General features: G+C 40.8%; 1 protein-coding gene across 7 annotated transcripts in view; it reads right to left on the bottom strand.

Moving 5' to 3' along the window:
- The window catches only part of Tnrc6b (trinucleotide repeat containing adaptor 6B), a 217,188-nt gene that overhangs the window by 121,732 nt on the left and 76,074 nt on the right, over positions 1-19,382 (bottom strand). Inside the window, exon 1 of one of the 7 annotated variants that reach the window (XM_029548222.1) lies at positions 7,502-7,696. The exons of the other annotated variants lie outside the window; for them this stretch is intronic. Within the exon in view, the coding sequence (XP_029404082.1) occupies positions 7,502-7,506 (5 nt within the window). The 5' untranslated portion in view covers positions 7,507-7,696. Of the gene's footprint in view, positions 1-7,501; positions 7,697-19,382 lie in introns of those variants that run through there. 7 annotated transcript variants of the gene reach the window in all.

Raw genomic sequence — 19,382 nt, 5'->3', positions numbered from 1 at the left:
GGTTGGGTGATCTTCCTTAGTAATCGAGCGACATCCTGAACCGGCCAGCCTCCTCACATTTATATTCTAATTTCTAATTCAGCAATAGTGCCTAGAGAAAATGTTCATATCACAGTTTTGTTTTTCATTAAAACATACTTTTATGTTTACTAATGGGTTTCATACATGTTCACGGTGTATTCTGACCATATTCACCACCCTCTCTCATCTTGCTCCAGATATAAGTCCCTTCCTGTTCCCAACTATCTCTCCATCTACTTTCATGAGCTGTTCTGCTTTGAGACCCAATGAATTGTACTTGGATTTCTCACAGGAGCATGTGTGAGGGAGCATTTATTTACAGGAGTACAGAGGTTTACAGAGCTTACCAGTGGGGCGTGATCTCTCTGTCTCTCTGTCTCTGTCTCTGTCTCTCTCTCTCTCTCTCACACACACACACACACACAGAATATGTATGTGTGTGTACATAAGTCTTCAGGGAAGGGTGGTGCCCTGAAAAGCCTCTCCCAGTCCCATGTCAGGACAGATCAAATCTTGTATGGGGAAGCATATGCTCATACACTCCGTGAGTTCAACAGGTAGACAGCCATAGCATTCCCAGAAGCCTACATTCCACACCCCCTTTTGCTTCCTCCAGCTCTTATGCTCTTTTGCCCCCTTTTCCAAGAGGCTTCCTAAGCTTGGGGGGGGGGGGGTTCAGATTCCCATTCATGTATCTGCATTCAGTAGTCACATTCTCTGTACTCTGACCAGTCTCTGCAGTCACTGCACACCACTGTAAGAAAGCAGGTTCTCTGCCCACAGCTGATTGCAGCACTCATCTATCTATAAGCATGAACACAGCCACTGGAAGGCAGGTTGACAGGCACACCATGTCCATTTAGCAAGCAACAGCAGTGGCTATGACATTCCCAACCACATTCCTTTGACCAAGTTTACAGGACCAGATATGAATTCCTCCCCTGTGGACCAGAACAGGCACCAATCAAATCAATCTGAAAGCAACTGGTAAGCCCATACTTTCTCTGATGCTAATACTTAATATTGTCATGCATTCACTAATTATTTGCTGTATTAATGATAAAGTAGACAATATTATTATGTTTTTAAAAAAACAAGCTTAGAGAGCAAAAGCCATTTTTATAAATTCAACAGCATTTTGTAAAGTGCAAAACCAACCTGTTTATTTTTATTATTATTATTATTATTATTATTATTTAACACATCTTCTGAGTAAAAAAATAATAATTTGATTACATATAATTTATATATGGACTCAAATATTTAAAATGAGAGGAAATACTGTATTCTATATTCTCCTTTGTTTTGTCAACTCTAATAATAATTCATGTAAAATTACCTAGAAACTTTTGATACAAAACAGAACATATGGGCTGGAGAGATGGCTCAGTGGTTAAGAGCACCGACTGCTCTTCCGAAGGTCCTGAGTTCAAATCCCAGCAACCACATGGTGGCTCACAACCATCCATAATGAGGTCTGACACCCTCTTCTGGTGCATCTGAAGACAGCTACAGTGTACTTAGATATAATAATAAACGAATCTTTAAAAAAAAAACAACAACAGAACATATGAAAAGGAGACAAGAAAACATTTATATGGCTAGAGATGGAAGAGAATGAGTATGGAGACTGCATTAGCCAAGTATGGTAGCAGACTCCTGTAATCCAAGCAATCTTTAAAAAAAGGAAGGCAGAGCCGGGCGTGGTGGCGCACGCCTTTAATCCCAGCACTCAGGAGGCAGAGACAGGCGGATTTCTGAGTTCGAGGCCAGCCTGGTCTACAGAGTGAGCTCCAGGATAGCCAGGGTTATACAGAGAAACCCTGTCCCGGAAAAAAAAAAAAAAAAAGGAAGGCAGATCTTTGAGTTTAAGGCCAGACTAATCTACATAACAAGTTCCAGGTCAGCAAGAGCTGTATAGTTAGACCCTGTCTCTAAATAAATATATAAATACATAAATACATAAATAAATGTAATCTATCAATAAAATATAAGTAACAGATTACCTTAAGAAAGAAGAAGAGGAAATAAGATGAAAACATGGGCCTCTGGAGTCTTTATGAAAAATAAAAAGGCACCAGCCTGTTCCTGTCCTTGTCTAATCCTTCATGACCCTGGTGGTCACAAGGAAGACCAGGGCCTTCTCAGGCTGTAAGTCTTCTGGTTTATTTGGGCCATGATGTTTCACACCTGTAATCCACGCACTGTGAAGGCCATGGCAGGAAAGCTGCCACAGTTGCTGGTCAGCCTGGGCCTCAGACTATCACCCTGTTTTTATAAAAAAGCCTTCTGGTTTCTCAACTAAGGTAGATTCTGTGAAGGTGAGAGAAACAAGATTAGGTACCTGCTGTTACACAGCATTTTCTTGTATTTCACAGCAACCTACTCTCCCCATTTTTATACAGGAAGAGCGACCCTTACACTAGATCTAGCTCAAATAATTACAATAACAAGTTAACAAACAAAAACCAAGCCAGAATCTGTCTCCATGAGGATGCTACAGCAGCTGCCTCTAAATCTTAGTTCCTCCTGCCTTACCTCTGGAAGCTGAATCATAAACCTGTGCCATTGTGCCCTGCACTCAAATCTGTTTAATCATGAGCACGTCCTCTTGGTTCAAGTCCTGGGAACAGAACAGGAGGCAGGTTTCTCTACACTTACTGTTCTGGGAAAGGCTATTTTGTGTAGAGGGTTCCATACACAAGTCCTATATAATTATACTCAGTGAAATGATTAAGGGGAATTAAAAAAGTAAAAGCAAGGAATGTTACAAAGTAACTAGGAAGACAACTGAGGTCATAAGGTTCTCAGAGATAACTCTAAAGGTACGTTTAAAGAGATTCTGCGGTGCTATTGAAAACAAAGGGAAAAGATTACCATGTCAAACCTTAAATGTAAACCTCTAGGACAGCAGTTGTCAACCTGTGGGATGAGACCCCACGGGTGTGTGTATGTGTGTGTGTGTGTTTGTGTGCATGTCTCAAATAACCTTTTCACAGAAGTCACCTAAGACCATAACACAGTTATTTACATTACAATTCTTTTATATATATATTCTTTATTTACATATCAAATGCTATCCCGAAAGTTCCCTATACCATCCCCCACCCCCGCCCTGCTCCTCTACCCACCCACTCCCACTTCTTGGCCCTGGCGTTCCCCTGTACTAGGGCATATTAAGTTTGCAAGACCTAGGGGCCTTTCTTCCCAATGATGGCCGATTAGGCCATCCTCTGCTACATACGCAGCTAGAGACAGGAGCTCTGGGGGTACTGGTTAGTTTATATTGTTGTTCCATTACATTACAATTCTTAATGGCAACAAAATGACAGTTATGAAGTAGCAGTAAACTAGTTGTGTGGTTGGGGTCACCACAACAGGAGGAACTGTATTAAAGGATTGCAGCATTAGGAAGTCCACTGCTCTAGACTATCAGAAACAAAAATTACTATTCAATCCCAGATTATCAGTAAAGCAAATTATAGAATTTCATACTATATACAACCCAAGGCTATTTATTAGTCACCACAGTCACCAGATATTGAGTATTCCCACAAAAACCAAGTGGCTGGCTGTTCAGAGTGAATAGTGGGTCAAAATTCTTAGATTCTCTTAGCATGTACATCAGGATATAACAAATGATTGCTGAAGAAATAAATAAAAGAAAGAAGAGAACACTTAACCCTCATGGGTTAAATCCCTCTTTAGGCCAAGTGACTTGAATTCTCTCTGTGGTCTAATCCTAAGAAGGAGGTGAGACAAGGGGGATTAGACTAACCCAGGAACAATCTATACCAGGAAACAGTTAGCTTATGGCGTTACCTCTCAACCAATGCTCAAAGATCCCCTCTTGAAATAGAAAATTCCACTTAAAGTCTAATATCTAAATGATGACTAAAAACTAACAAAGGGGACAATTATTTGAGTTTTCCAGATAAGGGTTTTCAGTGAACACACTTGGAGTACCTCTGTGGCCAGGCGCCTGATCTCAATGCTCCTCATGCACAGCCAGGTTCACTAACCTTACCAGTAGAGAGGAACAAAGGATGGTTTACAGTGGCCTGTGTCACTTAACCAGAGTAAAGTCACCCCTATAAAAGATAAATTTCTCTCAACTTCTCAGTCCTGGGTAGTCTGGTGGGGTGAGAGTCATTCCATCACTGTCACTGTTGAGCCTGCGCCCGTGCCCTAAGCCCTGACTGCTCACATTTCAGCATCTGGTAAAGACAGAGTTGGAGAAGTCTAGGCTTCAGTTTCCAAAAGTTTCTTTTTTAAAGGACTGTCCTAGCAGTGATAGCAAATAGCAAAAGGCCACTCAGAGTTAACAGCAGAGTTACATTTGCACATCTATCAAAGAAGCCAAGGCTTTGTGCAGACCAGGTGGAAGGCCAGACAAACTTCTGATAAACATTATCAAAGGCTGTGAAGGTTCAGTGGTAAGCCTAAGACATCTCTTGAGAGAGAGAGAGAGAGAGAGAGAGAGAGAGAGAGAGAGAGAGAGAGAGAGAGAGAGAGAGAGAGAGAGAGAGAGAGAGAGAGAGAGAGAGAGAGAGAGAGAGAGAGAGAGAGAGAGAGAAGAGCTGAGAATAATGACTTATAGTTTCAAGCCACAAGTAGCATAAGGAAAAAAAAAATTAATGGAGGTGGGGCTTAAGAATTATGTTTACTTTCTCTAGTGAGACCCTTCCTCTGCATACACCGTGTCATTTAAAACATAACCACAATATTGAGCTCTAATACAGCTGGGGTTTGCTCCTCATACCACCAAACACATCTTTAAAGTTTTTAACCCAACAATACGAGCAGGAAACCTTAAAGAAGACACAGGCACGTCCTTAGTCATCTGTGCATTGCACATGCTACTCATTTATCTGCTCTGAATTATCACAATTTGGTGAGAGTAAGAATTGGCTCCGCAAAAACTTGGACCCAAAATGGCAGCTGAGCTTTAAAAACTCCCCCAGAGCACCGTGCTCACCCTTCAAGAGAGCGGGTCTTGTTAATCTCACCTCTGCACTGTCTCTGGGAAAGGGTCCCCACCATACCCTGTCGGTACCTCTGAATGCATTCTGCTAATGTGCTTATTAATATCATTCTCCTCTCTGCCCAGGAGAGTGGGCACTGCTCTGGCTCCTCTCTGCAAGAGGGAATAAACCTGCCATTCACGTGTTTACAGTCCACAAAAAGCAGCAGAAGGCAAAACATGGCAAGCTGAGTTTTTTCTCTTCTTCAGCCGCAACTTAGGAAACAGGGGTAAAATGAATCACCCCGCAAGTGACGCTACGAATGACTGCTTTCATTTTCAGAGAAAACAACAACAAGAGCCAGCTCTAATTCTCCTCAGACCCAGCACAATGCAACCCTTCCTGTCACTGAGGTAAATTCTACTAATCCAAACTGTAAAGGTATTTCAGCGTCAAGTGTGTCTTCCTGTTTAATGTAATGTTTCCAATTCCTCTCACACAAAAGCTGAATTTATGTCACCATAAAATTTACATGGGAAGCCTTTAGCACTCCAGGCACTTCTCTGCTTATAGCCATTACTAATATAACAACAACATTACTTTAAAAAATAATAAAATGATGGCTCTTCTGAGACAGAAGACTAATTATCCTTACGTATTCAAATGGAAAGTCTTTTTGTTAAATTAGCGTGAAAAGTCCCTTCATCTACACACAATTGGCCCAAAGAAACAGGCCATTTTCAGCACAAGAGGCCAACCCATTTTAACAGTGAATAAAGCTTTTGAAAGCACTACACACCCTCTTCCACACTGTCAAAATTTTCAAATTGGTCCAGCAGTTTCCCCATTTTATTTTTTGAACACTTTAAGACCCAGCTGGTTAGCATATCATAATTAGATTAATTAAAAGGGAAACAACAACCAAAAAAAAAAAAAAAAAAACCAAAAACCCCTTCTGATCAAAATTATTCCATTTATGCTTAATTAGCTTTAATCCAGGGCTACACATTTAATGGGGATATGGCCATTTGCGTATTTTAAATGTCTTTTCTAAACTATACTCTGTAGCAGACTTAGAAGAATGGTATCTTTCTCTTGCCAATATGCCACAGCACAAATCAAGGGGACACAAATTAGGAAAAGAGAGGAGAGAAAACAAGGCTTCTCAGAGCCAAGGATCTGCTAGGGGAGGGGGAAGGGATGTTGGGGGGGGGGCAAAAAAAAAAAAAGAATTGGTTTCCTCCTGTCGCGAGCCCCTTAAGTCCAATTACACAGTTGTTGGCTACTGCCGAGACATTAGTGCCACCACAGGGATGTTGGGGGGGGGGGGTAATTTACCCGCCACATCACAAACTACAGTCTTTTCAGCACACAGAGCGAGAGGCATTACATCACACTCTCACAATGATAGGGGGAGGCGGCCCTGAGAAAGCAAGTTTTCGGCTTTCTTTCCAGCCTGCTCGCAGGCTTCTAGAATCCTGCATTAGGAGTAATGGAATTTAACTTGAGGCACCACACTTTCAGGGTTACTAACAATCACACAGACACTCGGTATTATGATCCCAAATGACCACTTATAACAAATATGTCCAAAAGGCACACATCGCACACTCAGCTGGCGTTGAAAATCTAACATTAAACAAAATATTTTATTTCATGTGAAATGGAGAGCAATGTACTCGAAGAACTGGTAAAGAAACAATTTCTAAACAGAATAAAGAGCCATTTATATCTTTAAAATAATCATGTTTACAAGACAGTCCTACCATTTGGTTGAAGCCACGATCAAAATAAAAGCGCATCTGGCTGCACATTTGAGAACACACACTGGGACCAGTGCAAAGGAGCGCGCGCAGGAAAGAGGGGTGAGCCACATACTGCCTGCATTTCAAGAAGGGGAATTTAGAACCCCAAACCTGGTGTGTTCAGTAACCCGCTGGCCCTATTTTAAAATGTATCTCACTTTAGGCTCTTCACATCTCCAGGAAGGATAGCCCGGTCTGAGAGAGAGAGAGAGAGAGAGAGAGAGAGAGAGAGAGAGAGAGAGAGAGAGAGAGAGAGAGAAAGAAAAAGCTTTCCCATTCTAGGGCTAGTCCTCCCTGATCCTTTGTCGGCCTTAGCAGCGGAAAGAATGCAAACCCATTTATATTTATGCAAATTTTTGCAGCAGATTTAAGGGGGGAAGGAGAGGCTTGTGTTTTTTAAAAACCTCTTTCTAAATATTAAATTTCAATTACTCACAGCTTCGTTTATTTGCATGATAGAAATGATAAAAAGCTACATATAAACTAAAAGTGCAATTAAATCACTTCAAAATTTAAATATTTTACCAAGTCTTTTCCATTTCTAAAATGCTGAACCAAAAGTACATCACGAGTATGATTTACAGATTCGAGAAATGTCTGAAGCCAGTCTCCATGCTAGAGAAATGTCGATTTGCAACACCACTAGTGCAAACGGTTAGACACGATCCATATAAATCAATTGGTTTTTAAAAATTGAAAATATTTACCAACCTCATAAAGTGCAGCAGTGCTTAAATCCAGCAAATTGAGGCATACAAGGTAGAAATGGAAATGAAAAAAGGTCCAAAAAATGAATTCTTTTTGTCTATCTGTATTTTGTATTTTAAATATTCAGAAACCAGCAGAGACTCTGTCGGCCATTTTGGCTTGAACTAACTCTCTCGCTCACTCTCCCTCCTGCTCTCTCTCTCCCCCTCTGTCTCTAAAGGAAGCAGCTTTTTGTGACCTTCAAATAGAGGCGGATCACGTGACTTCGGGTAGGTTTGTCAATCAGGAAAGGGGAGGGAGCTGGAGTTGAAGCTGCCTTAAAGCAAAAGCAGCCCCTTTCCACCGGCTTTCATTTGTGCAATGCTGTTATACTCCCGCCTACAGATACTGCATGTGAAAGCGGCAACACCATAAGGGTAACAGATGAACAAAATAGGAAAACCTTTATTGGTTTATAGAAATATGCTCAGTTGCTAACGATGCTTGCAGATCCTGGATCTGATCTTGGCTCCCTTGCTAGTTATTCTCTAGATGTTTGGGCAAGAACAGACTGGCAAACTGCTCTTTAAAAGGGGGCTTAAACAAAGCTTACCTAAACAGAAAGAGAATTTCGTTTTTAAATTAAAACGAAACAGGACACAGCTGATTTCTGGCTACCTCTAAAATACACAAAAAGACAGGAAGTTACTCTACCCACTCATAAACAGTGTGTCAGTTCAGGGAGGTTAACCAGCACCTGATATCTGAAAGGCTCAGCAAAGGGAGACCAGGAGAGCCTGAACTTGGCGCCTTTTGTGTGAGTACAGCGCTCCGTAGCCTCTCCCCCAAACCTAAGTAAAGACTAAGCCAGGGATTCACCACTGGATTCCTCCAGGCTGGGCAGCTCTGAGTCATCTTTAATCCCTTCTCTGCTGAGGAAGGCGCTCGGAGACTAGGCACTCAATTAAAGCCTACCTAGCTTCTTGTGGCCCAAGTGCCTCCTCCTCCTCAAGAGACATCTTCACTGGGCTAGAAGTATAAGTCCAGCCCCCAATCCTCATCCCACCCCCACCCCGGCTCCTTTTTGGCAGGTGTGCAGTGGAGATGGGAAGTCATGGTACCTTAGTTTATCTGTTTCTTTCTTCTGTAAATTTTTTTTGTTATATATATATATATATAAGTGTTTTGCCTACATTTGTCTGTGAGAGAATGATGGATCTCCTGGAATTGGAGTTACAGACAGTTGTGAGCAGCTGTAGTTATGGGTTCTGGGAACTGGACACAGGTCCTCTGCAAAAGTAGCCAGTGCTCAAACTACTGTCCCTGGTTTCTTTGCCTTCTGTTCACTTTATTCTGGTTAAGTTAGTCACCAGCCAGGAGTGGTAATGCACGCTGCTAATCCTAGTATAAGGAGCAGATGGATCTCTGCTCTACATATAGCAAGTTCCAGGTAAGCCAGCGATGCCATGTGACCCTGCCCCAAAAAGTCAGTCACTACCAAAACAAGAAAGCATCTTTTGAGCCTCCCAGTCCAAGCCAGGCCTTCTTGCTAAATTCCTAGTACACATTTTATTACTGCAGAGTGTTTCCTTTTATGACAGAAACTGCTTAATGTTGGTCTTTCCCTACAAACTGTCAACTATCTTCTCCATCTTCAGTAAGGTGTTGCCCTGAACTCCAAACAGCAGCTGAATAAATTTTTCAATGAAATCACCTAGAGCTCTACTCAGAAGAGCTGGGCTAAACAGAAATAACATACAAATATAAGTACTGTAGGGGAATGAATGCCAGAAATCTCCAGGAATCCCTATCCATTCTATCTATTTTAAGGATTCTTTCCAGACATAAAGAAGCAGAAATAGTAAGCTGGCCAAGGTGCTTCTCCCAAACAAACTAGGCTGAGTGGCCAGTCAGCAGAGAACTAAAGGCCAGGCTTGCTTTGCAAAAGAATCTGTTAAATCCATCGAAATGCTAAGTGTTTGTCTTTCTGGCTTTTAATGCCTTTACGCTATGCCCTCCACTTTTCCACTCAGAAAAGAACAGGGAAGGAGCTGCTTAGGGGCAGGCAGAGGTACTGCCCGGCAGTCTGGCAGCTCGGATGCTCTGTGGTGTGAAGGGCTTCCACTGTCTGCACTGCACTAAGAAGGGTACAGAGACGTGGACTGACAACAGATTCAGGCAGAGGCAGGAGACTCCCAGGCTGGAAACTCTGAACATTAACCTATTTCTGTCCTTCCAGTACCTTCCAGATGAGTTACAGAAACCTTAGTATACTCAATAAGTGAAAACGTGACCACACAGCCACCTTGTTTCAATTTGTGATGGTCACAAATTATTATTCTGCTGTCTCTATCTGTATTCTTATACAGATATTTAAATCTGTTTCCTGTTTTATTTAATACTACATAGCTTCTTACACTGTTCCCTCTTATAACCTTTCTTCTCACCTGACCAATGTTTATACAACCTAGGTCTATAGATATATCTTTATATAGAACATATGCTGGTGGGGAATACCTATAATTCCAACATTCAGGAGTTCAAGGGGGCTGGGAAGAGAGCCCTGTCAGTAAATCATTCGCCATGCCATAATCACCCATGTGAAAACAGCATCTGACCAGTAGAGGCTGGCCACTAGCCTCCACATCCACTGGCACATGCATGAACACACCCACAAGGAATAAAAAGTATGCAAATAAAATGATTGATAATAGATCATGAAAAATATTTTAAAATAATTATTTGGTATAACTGTAACACTGTTTATTATAAAAATAAATACTCATACTAATAATTATTTTTACATGAATTAAATCTTGGCTAAATATTTGATACTGCAGGACATGAGGAATCTTTAATATTTTCAGAGCTGATCAATATTTTGATTTTATAATCACCAACACTGAGAATACCACTTCTCATAGACACATAGTGCAAAATGGCAGAGATGCATTTAGGGCCATTTTAGAAACTCTTAGAATTCTCTTCTAATTCAAGCCAAAATTCATTCAAAGATATATATTATTAACAGAGACTTAAACAGCAATCTTTAAAATCTAACAATATAATCCAGAGATACACCAATTTATAGTTAATGTGGAAGAATGACATAGGAAGATAATGCTAAGTCTTTGTTTTCCATAATTAAACCATTATGTTCCTATAAGAGTTCAACAGTTTGTATGAAAGGAAAAACACTGCCATCAGAACATACAATAGTCTTGAGTCTGAGCCAAGGTGTTTCAGGCAACATCTGCTGGCACTGTACTGTGTGAAAGCCTGTGTAGTGCAAAGTGCATGCGCTGTGTGTTCAGCGGCAGGGCTACAGTGAAGCCCTATGACAGGCACAGGTGAGCGCTACTGCAAACACTTCACATTCATTATGCATTTGATTTTTGAATCAATTTTTAGTCACTCTGCATATAGAAATGTTTTACCTCTGCCCAGTATTTTTACAACAGTACCATTCAGCTATACAATCCCATACTAGACCACAATCCACAGAGTCAAGAAGCTAGGGCTTGGCACTGAAGAAATGATCAGTGATTAAGAGTAGTTGCTACTTTTCCAGAGGGCCTGGATTTGAGTCCTAGCACCTACAGGACAGTTCACAACCATTTGTAACGCCAGTTCCAGATGTTCCCACACCTTTTTCTGGCTTCCCTACATGATTCACAGATGTACATGGAGGCAAAACACTCATACACATAAAAAGTAACATAATAATAATTTTTAAAAGAAGCTAATGCCTAGCATACATGAGACCCTGAATTCAATAACTATTACTTACAGCACATACCTGCAGCAGAGAGAAATAAAAAGATCTAAAAGCCAGCTGGAGCTATATAGCTACATAGTCCTGTCAGAAATTATGAAGGGAAAGAGGATTCAATGTAATGGATGGTAGGGAAAATACAAAATATCAAAAATCAACTAAAGAAAAATTAAGGCACTCACTGTGCTAAAGCACAAAAGTAATACTAGCACCTAAGAGGAAGAAGGGATTAAAGGCCAATTTCAGGCTCACAGAGATCAAAGTCAGAACAGGCAATGGGAAGACCACGACTCACAACAAACAAGCAAACAAAACAGCAGCGAAAGTCCTAGATTACTATCAACCACATCAGGGCTTTTAGCCAAAGAATTTCAGAATCAAAATTCTAAAGATTCTTTTAAAATATGAGAGCAATAATAAATCAAATCATGAATTTATACAGAATGTATCTCTTATTGTTTCTGTAACATGGGACAGAGCCTTCAAAGTCTGCAAACACAAGGATATCAAGGACCTAGGCAGTCTTACAGCTGCACTGGGAGATCCGGAGTGAGATTTGTGTCCAGCTCTCCCCGCCTTCTTATTGAGAACACATCCTTGATCAGTGCTTCTCAACTTGTGGGTTGCAACCCCTTTGGCAATCCTCTATCTCCAAAAATACACTATGATTCATAACAGTAGCAAAATTACAGTTATCAAGTAGCAACTAAAATAATTTTATGGCTGGGGTCACCACAACATGAGGAACTGTATTAAGGGATTGCAGCATTAGGAAGGTTGAGAACCACTGCTCTAGGGTAAAAGCCATTTGCTTCCTTTACCACTTTCCAGATCTGCCACATTCCCTAAATAGTGCTATCTTCCTCCAACTTTCCTTAGCATGCTTGAGATCCTGGGCTCAATCTTCTAGACTGCTGTAGAAGTCAGGAAACTAGAAAGGGACTGAGGGAAGGGGAGAAAGATTTTAAGGTAGAAGTGGCCATGAACAGGAATTCTGAGAAGTATTAAGTGGGGCTAGTGGTGGGAAGGAAGGGGAGAGGAAAGGATACCTAACACTAGGGATATTTGGAAAAACCACAGGTCCAAAGAGACGAGTTAGTGGTAAAGAGCACTGGCTGCTCTTGCAAAGGACCTGGGATCAGTTTCCAGCATCTACGTGGTGGCTCACAACTATCTATAACTCCAATTCAAGGGGATCTGACACCATTTCCTGGCCTCTGAAGGAACTAGGTACATGCATGGTGCATATACATACATGCAGGCAAATGCTCACATACAAAAAATTTAATCTAAAACAAGGAAAAAAAAAAACCCAAATGTAAACCTACTGTTTCATAAGTGGGCTGTGTGTGTGTGGTGGGATTTGGGGTGGGGGAGAGAAGTGTGCAGGGGAGGCAAAGGGAGGGAGAGAAATTGTAATGACCCTAAACAGAGGATAATGTTCCTTCCAGAAGCTACAGACTGCCAAATTAAAAAAGTCTAGTACTGATGGGTGGTAGCGGTACACACTTTTAATTCCAGAACTCAATAGACAGAAGCAGGTGGATCTCTGAGTTTGAGGCCAGTCTGGTCTACAGAGTGAGTTCCAGGACAGCCAGGGCTACACAGAAACCTTGTCTCAAAAATAAATAGATAGATAGATAGATAGATAGATAGATAGATAGATAGATAGATAGATAGATAGATAGATAGACAGATAAATGAATGGATAGATAGATAGATAGATAGATAGATAGATAGATAGATAGATAGATAGATAGATAGATAGAATAAAGAACAAAAAGAAAACAAAAGGTCTAGTGCTAAGAGAGACATCTACCCCTCAAGGTGTTGGTCAATGATGCCCTAAGGACCCCCAAAACAATACAGGCTACTGGCACTGCTCTTGATTGCACTCCAGGTCTTGATGGTAAGATCCTATTGCTCAATACACCACATACTTTGGTCACAGGACATGAAGAAATCAAGTTGATACTATAGGGAAGTTTCTTCTCTTGCTGGCTGGCTTTCAAAGCACTAGGAGGTGCTCTGCAGCCTGCTGGTGAAGGAAAGTCATCAAAGGTCTTACCCACCTGTGATTCCTGCAAGCTACCATTAGGACCAGACTGGCACTATAGGAGAATTGCTGCAATAGTGGCACAAATGGTATAGAAGTAGCCAACTCTTTTCTGGTTGAATTTAAGGCCTGACATCCTATGAGAGGAAACACAGACTTGGTACTGTAAACTGATCCAGAACCCATGGGTGAGGAAACCATGGGCTCTATGGGCTTAACCTACTATCATTATTTTTCTAAACTGACATGGCATCAAATTACTCTCTAAAGACCTGCATCTTTACTTAGATGAGTACTACAGTTCTCAGCTCTCGTCAAAGCTCATTTGTGCAGTAGACAATGGTTAATGTAGAAACATACCTAATCAAAGTATAAAGAATATATGTCTGTAGAGTTTTCAGCTATAAATAGGATGTCTATATAATACAGCTGCCCCCAGCCTCCTGGCTCAGAGAAAATCTTGGGAGAGGGAGTAAAAAGATTTTAAGAGGCAGAGGTTGGGAAGATCAGAGGCAGATCAGGGAAAACAGTGGCTCCTGGACATGACCGTATCAATATATTCTTGAACTTCTATCAGCTAGGGTACCCTACACAAGGTCAAGTCTTTCAACATGCTAGCATAGAGAAGGAAAGGCCTCATAATCCCTCACCCTAGCCAAGGAGCTATTGGTAGTTGATGGGTATTAGAGAAGGGAAAGAATTTGTTTTCTTTAGCAGTGTGGCCCCTCATGGGTCAACCATATTCCAGGAGATGGTTCAACATCCATGCATTGATAGGTAACACAAATGGGACATAAAGTTGGAAACAAATGGTAGGACAGATCTAGGAGTTAGGGGAGGAATAAGGGATGAATGATTAAAATATACACAATTTTATCAGCTGGGTATAATGATGCACACCCTTAATCCCAGGCATTGGGAGGTGGCAGACAGAGCAAGTCTTAGTCCAGTCAGAACTATAAAGTGAGACTCTTGTCTCAAACAAACCAGTAAATTAGAGTATACACAGAAATCATCGCCGGGCATGGTGGTGCACACCTTTAATCCCAGCACTCGGGAGGCAGAGGCAGGCGGATTTCTGAGTTCGAGGCTAGCCTGGTCTACAAAGTGAGTTCCAGGACAGTCAGGGCTACACAGAGAAACCCTGTCTCGAAAAAAACCAAACGAACAAAAAAAAGAAATCATCAAAGAATTAACAAAAAAATATTATACTAAAAAATTATTCAATTCAAATTCATTGTCTTGTGATTTATGGTGAAATATCTTGAAATTTTTGAAGTTAAGCTTAAGCCCATAAACTAACTACTTTTGAGAAATGTGTATGTGAGGCATGGGTTAAAACTCATCATTTGCATATAGATATTCCAGTTTTTCAGTATTTCTGGAAATGCCTTATAATTTTATTCTTGCATCTTTGTCAAAGCTTTTTTACCTATATACGTGAGAGCTTATTCCTGGCCTCTAACTATTTGTTCCATGATTTATAGTCTCTGTTTTGGTGTTGATAAATTATTATCTTGATTATTGCGCTGATAACATCTGATTATTTTATTTGAAAAAATTGTTTTCATTATTTTATTTTACATTACGTTTATTTTCTTCTATTACACAAAACATAAAAAATTACACATTTGCAGCATAGCCTGTTTCATTGAATGTGCATCCTGTATAATATTTAAATAAAGTTAAACATAGCTACTCTTCCTCCCCACCCCCACACATACACATAAAACCTCAAACCACACAGAGAGGCAGGCTTTAGGCTCTGGGTTCCGCAGTCACTATTTGAACATCCACTGTGTAGCAGGTATTTTCCAGGTCCAGGAATCTGTAAAACTGTTTATTATCATCTGGAAAGACCGTGGTTAAACACTTGCCTATTCTATGTGAGGTCCTGGTTTCAATCTCTAGCACTGCAGATTCAATCAATCAATCAATCAATCAATCAATCATGGTGTCATAATGAAAATGAGAAAAAAAATTTTCACAGCAGAGGTAAGATTTAAAATTCTGATCTAGGTTTCCATTTTTCGTCCTCTTCTTCCTTTTTCCTCCCTCATATTCATTCATTCTCATTCTCATTCTCAGTCTCATTCTCATTCTCATTCTCATTCTCATTCTCATTCTCCCTCTCCTCTCCTCTCCTCTCCTCCCCTCCCCTCCCCTCCCCTCCCCCTCTCTCTCTCTCTCTCTCTCTCTCTCTCTCTCTCTCTCTCTCATGGGGGCAGGCCACCAAGCCTAGTTTTCCTAGGTGCTAGGGATTGAAGCAGGGGTTCTGCATATGGCCGGTAGGCACTATTCCAGTTCGGTTATGTCTCTAGTCCTTTCAACGCAGTCCTAAAGGAGGGGGCTTGCCATTTGCCAGGTAAAGGAAACTGTAGACACAAAAGCAAAAAGGCTTTTCTAAAGTTTACTAACTTCAATGCTACCAAAAATGCAACTGAGGAGGAGGAGGAGGAGAAAAATGTAATTGTGAATTCTGTTTCTATGGTCTTAGAAGGCAGAATAGTATCCCAAACTACCCGGGAATCCCCAATACAACCTGAATCCAATTACTGTTGGAATATGCTACTATCATACTCTGTTATATTTATAAATTAGAGCTTTAAAGAGGCTTGTTCTATTACTTTTTTCTTTTCTTTTTGTTTCTCTCTTCCTTTCTTTTCTTGTTTTTTCCTTTTCTGTTTGTTTGAGAGAGGATCTCTCTATGTAGTCTTGGCTATCCTGTAACTTGGTATAAAGACCAGGCTGGCCTCAAAGTCATGCCTCTCAAGAGAGATCTTCATGCCTCTACCTCCTAACTGCTGGGATGAAAGGCAACAACACCATGACCAGCTTTATTATTATTTTGTGTCTGTGTATATACCTTTGTATGAGTGTCTGCATAGTGTTAAATAGCATGGTCAAATACAGAGCAAGGAATAGGACAGCAAAAGGAATCTTTTTTTGCCTTGCCTGAAACTAAGTGAGGACCTTGTATTTGTAAGTAGTAAGTACTGTGCTCCAAGGCTAGCCTAGGGATCTTTAGTGTGATCTAGGGTATCTATTTATTAAAATGTATATGATATGTGAGTGACTGTGGGTGTGCACATGAACAACTCTATGGAGTTTGGAGAACAAGACATAGGAGGCCATTCCTTCCTCTCACCTCTCTATGGGTTTCAGGGATCACATTCAGGTTATGGGAATTGTGTGGCGAGGGCTTTTACCTACTCAGTCCCCTGGTAGGACCACAAATACATTTTTATGAGTGAATCTATTCATAGGCTGATATTCTTTTGTTGTTGGAGACAGGTTCTTTTGTGTCCTGAAATGACTGAACTCACTGTAGACTTGAGGATGACATTGAACTTTGAGTGCTGGGACTCATGCATGATACATTACTGTGGCCAGGTTGTTATGTGATGCTGGGGCTCAAACCCACGGCTCTGCACATGCTAGCCAAGCTCTGCCTTGCCATCCCTGGCCTTTTGAACACCGAGCAATACAGCCATCTGAAGTGAACACAATTATGCAAAAACCTCTTCAATAGACCGTGCTTTCAGATATTTGGGCTCTCAAAAAATCAAATGAAGAATTAATAGATCCAATAAATATTTGCTAGAAAAACTGGATCACTTTAGTGACTTTAGTAGACTAAAGGCATGTATCACATATCTTTTGAAGATGAGAGTCAATTTCAGAATGGAGGTTCAAAGTGTAGATCTGTTAGAAAGTGAAACGAAAAAAGGAAATGAAAGAGGCCAAACTCATTAGCACATGAAAACCAACACTTAGCTTGAAAAATCACTTATGATAAATGTTCTTCCCATGAGTGTCAAAGAAAACAGTATCAAAACTAAATCAAAAAGCTTTCGTGAATGAAACATTTATACAAAACAAAAGCATGATGAAAATTGTCTAGCCTGGAATTCGGAGATCCACCTGCTTCTGCTGGGATCAAAGGGGCACACCCCCATGCCCTGCGTGATGACTTTAAAACACAGCACAAGCAGATACTGGCTCAGGCATTGTGCTGCACCATGTGCAGTAGTTGCTACTCTTCACTTCTGTGACCAAGTACCTGCCTGGCAAGCTCAACCTTCATCAGGTTGACTGGATTTAATATTACCTAGGAGACATACTTAGGGTGTGTCTGTGAAGGTGTTTCCAGAGATGTTTAGCTGAGGGAAAATCCACACTGAATTCGGGTGGCCTTATCCCATGGGCTAAGATCTTACACTGAATGTAAATGACAATGGGTGACAACAAGAGCATTGGCATTCATCATTCTGCTGAGTGTGACATGATGTGACCAGCTGCCTCACGCTCTTCCTCCACACACCATGATGGACTCCCTCAAACTATGATCCTAAATAAATCCTTTCTTCCTTAAACTGCTTTTGCCAAGTACTTTTGACAGACCACAGTGGCAGAGCATTTACCTGACATATGCAAAGCCCTGGGTCCTATCACAAGTACCACAGGAAACAAAACAATAACAACAACAACACCCCCACAAAACAAAGAAATAAAAACTCCATTTTTCTTCAAACAAAAGAACACAGCTACTTTGCTCCTGATACTCACAGAGGTAAACATATTTAGGACAGAAGATACATTTCTGCCTAATTGTTTCAATATAGGGTAACAGAGTAGACCCAGAATGAATGAATCAACTAAAGAATGAGTGAACAAAAACAAACAAAGGTAGGGACTATACTTAGTGCTCACCTACCAAGTGCAAGACCCCTGATTCCATCCTTAGCATTGAACCAAAGCACACACAAAGCTTCAAGGTTTAGAGGGCTTCTAGAGAATGGTAAAGATAACACACAAGATACTCAAGTTTAATGTGCTGTTGGAAATTCTCTAAAAGCAGAACACACATGTGCATAATCTATTCCTCAAGGATTCCTAACCACTGAAAGAAGCCAGCTCAGGACAGGTTACAATTACCAAAGAGGCCTTTGAAGACAAAGACAGGTTTGTTTAGGACATGGACGCTAGACCTCTAAAGAACAGAACTTTCCTTAGTATCCTGGAAGAAGTCTTCGTGCCCTTTCACTGTTTTTTTCCCCCAACTTCCTATTCTTCATAAGGCCTTGGCCTTGACTTCTGTTACTATGTTAACCATAGTCCCTTCAGGAGCACTGCTCAGGGACAGCTCAAGAACTGACAGAAAAATAAATACTATAAACACCTTACAGTCAGCAAGATCTGGGACTAAATCTTAAATTCCATTTTGAGTTGTACTGACACAGGTAGATCTTTGACTAAAATGGAGACAATATGCTCCAAGTGGAAATGACACTGGAGCTGGAGTGTTGGCTTAGTGGTAAAGAGCCCCGACTGTTCTTCAGGAGGATAAAGGTTTGATTCCCAGCATCCACAGAGCAGCTCACAACCATGTGTAACTCTGGTTGCAGGAAATCTGACACCCTCTTCTGGCCTCTGTGGGTATCAAGCATACATGTGGTGCACAGACATGCATGCAGGCAAAACACCCATACATATAAAATAAGTACATCTTTAAAGAAAAAACAAAAACAAAAAACCTGAGCCAGTAAGATGACATATATCTACTGTGACTACAGAAAGCCCTTGACAAATGGAGCTGTGATTTTTATAGGACAGTATTGTGGGGTGGAAGGGTTGGGTGGGAGCCACAGAGAAATCATTTGAAGTATTTCTACTCCTTTTTCATGGGCCCAAATAGGTGTCTGGCATTCTAATTTCCTAAAGAGGAATTGATGCCACCAGCTCATCTAAAATGAAAGTGCAGTAGACAGAATAGAGCAAAGTTAGGATTATACTGTGAGTTATTTTTAAAACTGTTAGCTTAGCAAATTAAAGGGCTGTGAAGATCTCCTGGTTTCCATTCACAACAAACACAAGACAAGGCACTCCCCTTTAATGAATCTGGCCTCCTGGCAGCAGTCTATTCTGCATAATTCATTCCTCAGGGTTTAGGAAACATCATTTTCTTAAGATCCACCAAAATAAACTATTTTCTAGGAAAAAAAAAAAAAAGAGGGAGAAGGACAAAGAAGAGGAGTTTTCTTTACAGATTTTGGTAAATCTCATGAATCACC

The sequence above is a fragment of the Mus pahari genome, chromosome 17 (assembly GCF_900095145.1).
Source record: "Mus pahari chromosome 17, PAHARI_EIJ_v1.1, whole genome shotgun sequence".
NCBI lineage: Eukaryota > Metazoa > Chordata > Mammalia > Rodentia > Muridae > Mus > Mus pahari.
Note: the sequence above shows the minus strand (reverse complement) of the source record. Positions and strands in the feature narration are given on the sequence as shown.